At 43.9% G+C, this 8502-nt stretch overlaps 1 protein-coding gene across 5 annotated transcripts in view; it reads left to right on the forward strand.

The window, feature by feature from the left end:
* Positions 1-8502, forward strand: part of Nktr (natural killer cell triggering receptor) — a 38039-nt gene that overhangs the window by 18747 nt on the left and 10790 nt on the right. For all 5 annotated transcript variants that reach the window (XM_035444073.1, XM_027415444.2, XM_027415442.2 and 2 more), the window contains 5 exons: positions 2104-2133; positions 2594-2739; positions 3509-3731; positions 5115-5270; positions 8302-8389. In XM_035444073.1, the coding sequence (XP_035299964.1) occupies positions 2104-2133; positions 2594-2739; positions 3509-3731; positions 5115-5270; positions 8302-8389 (643 nt within the window). The remainder of the gene's footprint in view (positions 1-2103; positions 2134-2593; positions 2740-3508; positions 3732-5114; positions 5271-8301; positions 8390-8502) is intronic.

An 8502-nucleotide genomic window follows, 5' to 3' on the forward strand; every position in this document is an offset into this window, starting at 1 on the left:
TTCATAGACTTGGCTGAGCACATGGTCTCGATTCTGTGGGCTGTTGACTGTTTATCATGTGTCCTGTCAGCACAGTGCCAGTGAGCCTGCCTTAGAATGGGTCCTGAAATTTGTAGGCTCAGATCTGGAAAGTTCTTTTTTGTGCACTGTTGTTGATGTTCTTACCATGTACTCTATCCCAGCTAAGGTGACGACACCTGGTATTTCTGTGTCCTGAATTGCCTGGGACAGTAAATTAAGTGATTCACATTGAGATGGACGCTGAGCAGATTGAAAGCTGTCCTCAGAGGCAGAGGTGGCCCTTTCCAGTATTCATGTGTACACTGAGGACCGAGGGTATTTATCAGCCAGTTTTCATTGGAATTAAGCACAGAACTAGGCCTGAAAAGGCCTGAAAAGGGGTTGAGCATGTTCATAGCACATGTGAGGGCCCCGAGCTCATTGTCAGTGAGATGAGTTGTCTCTCCTAAGCTTGCATGCCCCAAGGTGACTGTTCATCCTCAGTTAGTCTGAGCATGTGCTGCTGCAGCCAGCTGGGGTGTCACCATTTGCTCCAAGAGTTGTCTTACATAGCTTTTACATGATTTGTTAGTAGGGGTGGTTGTTGGATTGGACTTTGTGTGTGCTAGAAAGAAATCTGTTGGCTCTTGTGAATGCTAGATTCCTGAGAGTGAAGCCCAAGAAAGGAGGGCCAGGGCACATCTAGCCAGGAAACCAGCCACGTGCTTTTATCTTCTGCATGCCCTTACATCTTCTTAGGATGGGGTTCTGTCTGGCTTGTGTGGTAGTTTCTGTTTGGTAAAATTCTATAATACAGGAAGCATTTTTGTTTTACTGTTGTTGTCTGCCATGGCTTCTGGGTGATTGTTTCATAGTTTTAATGTTTGTGGCTCACCAGTTTGTTAGATTCTCTTCATTTCTTTTCCTCCTTTTTGTTACCTGTTTTTATTTTTATTTTAAGAATTATACTGGCTTTAATTCCTACTCATTTTTCTGAGAAATATTTGAGACTTGTAACTCTAAAACACAAAATTCCATTTAAAGTTCTGAAACTTAAATTGACATTAAAATTTTTTAAGTTAAATACTATCTATACTCCTCTAACAGAAACGGATATTCCAAAAGTAAGTACAAGTATTACAGTCTCTTGTACAGTAATATTTTTTGGCATTGTTGTAAAAGTCAAATTGTGTTCTGTTCATGTGTCTTAGAATGGCTTTAAAATGTGCGTTTTTCCTGCACAAGTGACTGCTTGAATGTGGCCTGATAGCTCATCTGTTCCCATCCTGACTGATTAAGGCTCTGATTGGCTGACACTGATCAGGCTGTTATCCACTTTGAGTCTTTGCATTACGGTTCACATATAAAGATCTGTGAAAATGTTATGGGAAATCCAGCTTGGGTTCAAAATATCCCAACCAAGTGTGCCACACAGATTTCCCAACAGTGACAGTGGGACACTGGAAGAGCAGCTGGTGGGGTGTTTTCTGGACCACGGAAGTGAAGGTGTCAGGACAGCAGCACCCCTCATTTTCTGCTTTGCTGTGAGGAGCGTCAGCAGTTTGACAGTCTCCCTATTGCATTTTCAGATGTCAGTGAGAGGCAAAGCTTGAGTGAAAGTGGGGCAGGCAGGCAGCTGTGCAGACAGGACTCCTGAGCTCCTCCAACTGCCTGCCTTTCAGTCTTCAGGGGGTAGCCAGTGTTCATCATTCCTTCCAGTGGGGCAGGACCTTCCTCCTTGTTTAATTCTACTGGGAATTTTTTTTTTTAATGTTTGTTTCTGTTGCCATTATTGTTTTTGATTTGAGAGTAAATTTAATTTCAGTGTGTATGCTGTACATTTCTATAATGCAAATGAAACCTATCTCATATATTCTGATAGAGTTGGTTTTATAATTCATTATAATCTTTTTTTTTTATCAGTAAAATGGCTACTATTGGTGTTTGGGGGTCTTTAAGGTTGGATATATAATTATACTTAACATTTTTCTGTCTTTTTATCTTTACTTCTTTGTTCACTACATGCTATGTTTAAACCTTCTGCTTTCCTCATCTGACTACGTCATTTTTGATACCATCTTTGTGTTGATGTTTATTGTACAGAACTACAAAGCCTGCTCCACACCTGGATGGGTAAGCATCAATTGCTACAATTTTGGGGAGCAGTTTGGGTGATAAGCCTGAAAGGCAGGTTAGCCAGGGGTTTGTTAGTTTTTCATAGCCAAGCCCTTCCTAAAGGGGCACAGGAGGCAGCAGTTTTGAGAGCCCATCTCTCGTGTTTCACATGTGCTCATGGGTAGGCTTCCTTGCTGAGATGGTTTCTCAGTATGAAGTGCACTCTGTTATCAGATCCCTAACCCTAGGAAGGCTGGGAGTTACTGCAGATGCAGTCCCACTTTTTCTACAGACGAACTGTTGCTATTTACTTTTACGAAGTAGATTTCAAGTTGTCATTCCCTTCTAGTTGGTTCATAACACTTTGGGTTTGTTTTCAGTTCTGTGGATGTGTTTTTTACGGCATTGTTCCAATTACTGTTCATAATGCAATTATCAGAATCAGACTAATTTATGTCTTGAATTTGTATTATGACAGGGTTCATGTTGTCTTTGGACTGGTTATTTCTGGTTTTGAAGTAATTGAACAGATTGAAAATCTGAAAACGGATGCTGCAAGCAGACCTTATGCAGATGTCCGAGTTATTGACTGTGGGGTGCTTGCCACAAAGTTGACCAAAGATGGTAAGAGCTTCTGGAGGGTAAAGGAGTCTGAGACAGGTATAAAGTGTATGGCAACTTGAAAGGTACCTTCTAAATTTCAGTGTGGACAGTGGTAGCATAAAGCTTCTGTGCCTCGCTTTATCCCATCCACTGATAGCGTCAGCTCCTTCTCCTACCTGGGCCACTGGCTGATTCAGGCCGTCTCGTGCCCGTGTTATTGCAGTGCCCTAATAGCTTTCTCCCCTGCCTCTGTCTGCTTGTTTCCCTGTGACCATTTATCAGCAGGAGTGTCCTGACTGGCTTCCTTGTTTTACTTTGGTTTGTCTTTAGCAGCTTCCAAAGTGAGCTTCTCAAACCACATTTCATATGCACACATCCCTCTGCCCAGACACCTACCGTGGTGCCCTCAGCATAGAGGCCTGTGGGTCTCCCTTGTCTTTCTGACTTTTCCCTTACTCACTGTCTTCCGGCCACATTGACCTTTATTCAGACACTAAGGGACTTAATGCCTGCCTTCGGGTGTCTAGAACATTCTTTGTTAAGATATCTATATGGCCCCTCCCTACTTTAGGTCTCTGCTCAAATGTAATCTTAGGCTACATGCGTCTCTCTGTTCCCTTTATTTCAAGATGGCAGACAACTATATTATACGTAACTGGGGAAGAGTTTAAGTCTAGTTTTAGTTTGCTATGCATGAAACAATTATGATAATCACCAGTCACGTTTTTTTCACTCTGGATGGTATGCACTGGACTTGAGTACTAATGTTTTTGTTAATATCTATTAAAAGTGTTTGAGAAAAAAAGGAAGAAACCGACACATTCAGAGGACTCGGACTCTTCTTGCAATTCCTCTTCCTCTTCAGAATCTTCCTCAGAAAGTGGAGTTGAACAGGAGAGAGTCAGAAAGAGGAGACATAAGAGGAGGCCAAAAGTCAGGCACACTAAAAAGAGACGGAAGGAAGTGAGCAGTTCAGAGGGACCGAGGGGGAGGCGCACAGTGAGCCCTGAAGGGTAAGTGAGAGTCGGGGGGTCTGACCCAGCACACACAGCCTGTAACGGGAGCCACAGTGAGTGACCACTCTGCCAGCTCAGTGTTGTTTGCTCGCTGTGCTTAGAGAGGGGATACCTGTGACTATCCAGGAGTGGCATAGTCATCTCATAGCAGAGATTGGCAGGGTTTTTAGGTAAAGATATTCTGAACTTTTTTTAAGTTTTATTTTGTGTATTCAAAGATGTTTTTATGTGGCAGATGACCATGTGTGCATGTGTGTGGTCAGAAGACGGCTTAGAGGAGTGGTTTCTTTCTACAGATGGGACCCAAGGGATTAAATTCAAGACATGAGGCTTGGTGACAAGAACCTCTACTCCCGAATACATCTTGCCAGTCCCAATGCCTGAAAATTCTTTTTCTCAATACAATATTTTTATTTATTCTTTGAGAATTTTGCACATGTCTATACAATAATTTGTTCATCTACTTAATCCCTCTTCAAATTCCAGTACCCAGTATGTCTCCCTCCTCTTTTTTCTTTTTTCTCTCAATAACCCACCGAGTCCATTTAATGTGGCCTGTATGTGCAGGGGTATAGGGCCACCCATGGAACACAGGCAGTATACCCAGGTCCACACCCCTGAAAAAACTGATCCTCCCTAAAGCAAAACATGGGCAACTGAGATAGCTCCATGGCTTCTCACCAAGGCTGACAGTCTGAATTTGATCCCTTAGACATGTGTGGTGAAAAGTGAGATTATCTCCCGAAAGCCATTGTCTCAAGTCCACATCATGGCATGTGCACTCACACACACACACACAGACACACACAGACACACACACACAGACACACACGCATATACATACATACATACATACATACATACATACATACATACACACACATACATACACACAGACAGACAGACAGACAGACAGACAGACAGACACACACACACACACACACACACACACACACACACACACACACACACAATTTCAAAAAAGGGAACATTGCTGAGTGGTGGTGGCTCAGGCCTTTAATCACAGTACTCGGGAGGCAGAGACACTCAGATCTCTGTGAGTTCGAGGCCAGCCTGGTCTACAGAGTAAGTTCCAAGACAGCCTCCAAAGCCACACACAGAGAAACCTTGTCAGAGAAAACAAAATAAAACAAACAAAAAAGGAAACATTGGCAGCATTAACAATTTCCAATTCAAAATTTTAGTACTCTGGGTTTTTTTCTCTCCTTGTAATTTTTTTGGAAAACTTTTGTTTGCTCTGGATTTGTCACTGTTGGTGTTTTACATATTTGTAAAAGTCAGAGCTTCAGGGTGAGTGCACTTTGCTGCCTTTATTTTATAAAATACTGGCATCTAAATTGGTGACTTGATTTATTGCAGTTATTCTGGAAGGAGTGATGTGAATGAAAAAGGGTCAGGTGACTGGAGTGCTAAGAGAGAAAAGCCGGTTGTCCGTCCAGAAGAGATCCCTCCAGTCCCTGAGAACCGGTTCTTACTTCGCAGAGATATGCCTGCTGTCACAGTGGAGCCTGAACCGTAAGTAGGCTGATGAGCACAGTCCTCTTCTCCAAGGCAGGAGTACGACAACATATTGATTGGCTATAACATACATACATACATACATACATACATACATACATACATACATACATGAGTCATTTACTTACTGATTGGCTGGACGACTTTGGAAATTTATTTTGTTTTTTACACCTGCAAGTCCATAGGACAGCTAGGTTTTTTTGTTTGTTTGTTTGTTTGTTTGTTTGTTTGTTTTGTTTTGTTTTTTCCCCTCAGGGAACATGCAGAGGGTATGCCAGGGAGGAGTGCTGTCACTCGGCTGGCTTTCTCCTGCCTCTTGTAATCTCCCTGGCCCTAGCACATGGGATAGTTAGTGTGCCCAGTCTCTTAGGTGACTGGATATCCAGGCAAGTTAACAGCAATGATTAGCTATTGCCCTGTATATTTTTGTTTCTCTGATGGGTAAGTCCATTATTTCATTGCAACTTTAGACTCACCATGACTCGGGCTCAGAGTACACAGAAAGATAGTTTGGGTGATCAGCAGAGCTCTGAGTGGCTTGTGCCTCCTTTATTGAATCCACATTTGATACATGAACAGGTAAAGGAAGTGGGCAGGTTATTCACTGAAGGTATGCTTTGCTGTGGTGGTTAGGTGGTTTTGTCTGCTTATGGATCTCGCTGTGTGTCACAGGCGAGCCTTGAACTTGGGATGCTTCTGCTTTACCCCCCAGAGTATTGGGTTGCAGGTGTGTCTTTGCTGCCACGCTGGTGGGGAGGGAAGCGTTTGTGAGAGCTATGGGAGCATTGCATCGCTGCTCTTGCTGCACTGTAATGCAGTTGTTCACACTGGGCTATCAGGTGGATTGCACCTAGGGCATCCAAATGAGTGGGGACATCTGTTTCACTTTGTTTTGTTTTGTTTTCTGATTTTTCGAGACAGGGTTTCTCTGTGTAGCTTTGTAGACAGGCTGACCTCAAACTCACAGAGATCCGCCTGCCTCTGCCTCCCGAGTGCTGGGATTAAAGGTGTGCGCCACCACGTGGCTCTGTTTCACTTTATTGGTTTTTTTTTTTTTTTAAAGATTTTATTTATTTATTATGTATACAACATTCTGCTTCCATGTATATCTGCACACCAGAAGAGGGCACCAGATCTCATAACGGATGGTTGTGAGCCACCATGTGGTTGCTGGGAATTGAACTCAGGACCTCTGGAAGAGTAGTCGGTGCTCTTAAACCTCTGAGCCATGTCTCCAGCCCCATCTGTTTCACTTTTAATAGTGCAAAGTTAATTACATAATGACCGAAGATAGTTTGCTATCATAAATATTACTGTAGTTAATTTCCCTGAATTGTGGCTTTAGAGTTAGTCTCAGCAAATAGTATTTAATATACTTTGTGTAATAGATTTCAATTCAGAATTATTAAAAGGATATGAGCATGGTGATATATGCATGTAGCCTAGCCATGGGGAAGGTTTTTTTTAATGTGTGAAAAGATTTTGTTTTTATTTATTCAATGTGTCTTTCATATCACCCATCTGGATACCATTCATTTCCCTGTCTGTCCCTTTGCATCTGCCCTCTGCCTCTGCAAGCCTCCCCTCCCCCAAATAAAACACAATGTAAGAAAGAAAAGGAAAACATTAATAATCTCATCATGGAAGCTGCGTTGTGGCACAGTGTGTCATGTAATAAACCCCTTTGTTCATGTATCTTATAAGTGTTTATTGCAAAGGGTCATTGGTCCACTTCTAGGCCTCTGGCTTCTGCTTCACCATTGATGTTTGGCCCTCACTGAGACTCCTCTTGGTTATCCTGCTGTTGCCTGGGTTGTGGAGATCCTGCAGCTTTGGGTCTGCAGGTCAGGCCCCTTCATGTGCTCCAGCAGATGATAGATGGGGCAGGCCAAATCAGAACCTTGGTTCTGGGCCTGGGCAGCTGTAGGGTTGGTTAGCCAGCCAGTCAGTTCTCCCCTCTCCTCACCACCAGGGTGAGCTTTGCAGCGTTGCCCCAGCTGATTGACCTCTTGCAGCAATGAGCTAGGGGCGGGGCCAGTTCTGCTTTCACGCCCTTAGGGTTGACTCTCTCCCACCGACACCACAGGGCCAGCTCTGCTGTGCTGCCCAGGGGAGGAGCAGGGCCTGCTTTCCTGGTGCTGCAGCTGGCAAGGGGGAGAGGCATGCTGCTCGTGTGTTGCAGGCAGTAAGTGGTGGGGGCACCTCGCCCCACTTACAGTCTCCACGTTGGCTCACCCACACCTCTGCCATCAGGGTTAGCTCTATTGTGCTGCCCAGCCTAGGTGCGGGGCCTGATTTCCTAGTGTTGTAGCCCCTAGAGGGCAGGGACAGCTGGGGAGTATCATTTGACCTCGGGAGTGGTGTCCATCCTGAACAACATCACAAGGTGTAATCTCAAAAGAGGGAGGTGGGGAGGGAGAAGGAGGGAAAACTGTGATGCCTGAACAACAATGCTGCAGTGCCTGGTGCAAGTGGTGTGTCCCTGTGAGCAGCTGCTGAGAAAGCCGAGCAGCGAAGCACAGCTGCACCGCTGCCCTGCACAGCCTCCTGTGTGCTTGTTTACTTGTGACGCAGGGTCCTGCTGGGTGGCCTAGGCTGCCATCGAACTCCCCACATGCTGAGATTACAGGCATGTGCTGGCATGGCTGGCTTCCTTCAAAAATCTTTTACTTAAAAAAAAAAAGCATTTATTAGAAGATGAAATGCTTGTTTTTCAAGTGCATATTTACTAATGGAATTCTTCTAGGGCAGGGTAACTCTCATCAAGAGCTCAAGTCAGTGTTCTCTGTTAGATCAGTTATTAGAGCTGTTGATCTGACAGTCTGCAGTGAGAGTTCACTCACCTCATGTTTGCAGGGTCATGTATGTAGCACTTGAAATGCTGACTGTACCTGGTGATGTGTGCTGCACCTCCTAGCTGCGTGAGGGAGCTCAGAAATAGCTGGATGGATGTGACTGCTCTCATAAAACTTTATGGGAAGACATTCTGGCGTCTGCCCATCTTTAATTGTCATCACCACTTTTTCAGGAACATCCCAGATGTTGCACCTGTTGTAAGTGATCAGAAACCATCTGTATCAAAGTCTGGAAGGAAAATTAGAGGAAGAGGCACAATTGTACGTATGTTAGAACTTTTTTCTTTCAAATTGCTTACCTAAATAGTAACTTTTTAAAATTTAAAGATCTGAGGTTTAGTTTTAGATAGATTATTTCTCGTGTCAGGCCGTGG

Source organism: Cricetulus griseus, chromosome 4 (assembly GCF_003668045.3).
Source record: "Cricetulus griseus strain 17A/GY chromosome 4, alternate assembly CriGri-PICRH-1.0, whole genome shotgun sequence".
Classification (NCBI taxonomy): Eukaryota; Metazoa; Chordata; class Mammalia; order Rodentia; family Cricetidae; genus Cricetulus; species Cricetulus griseus.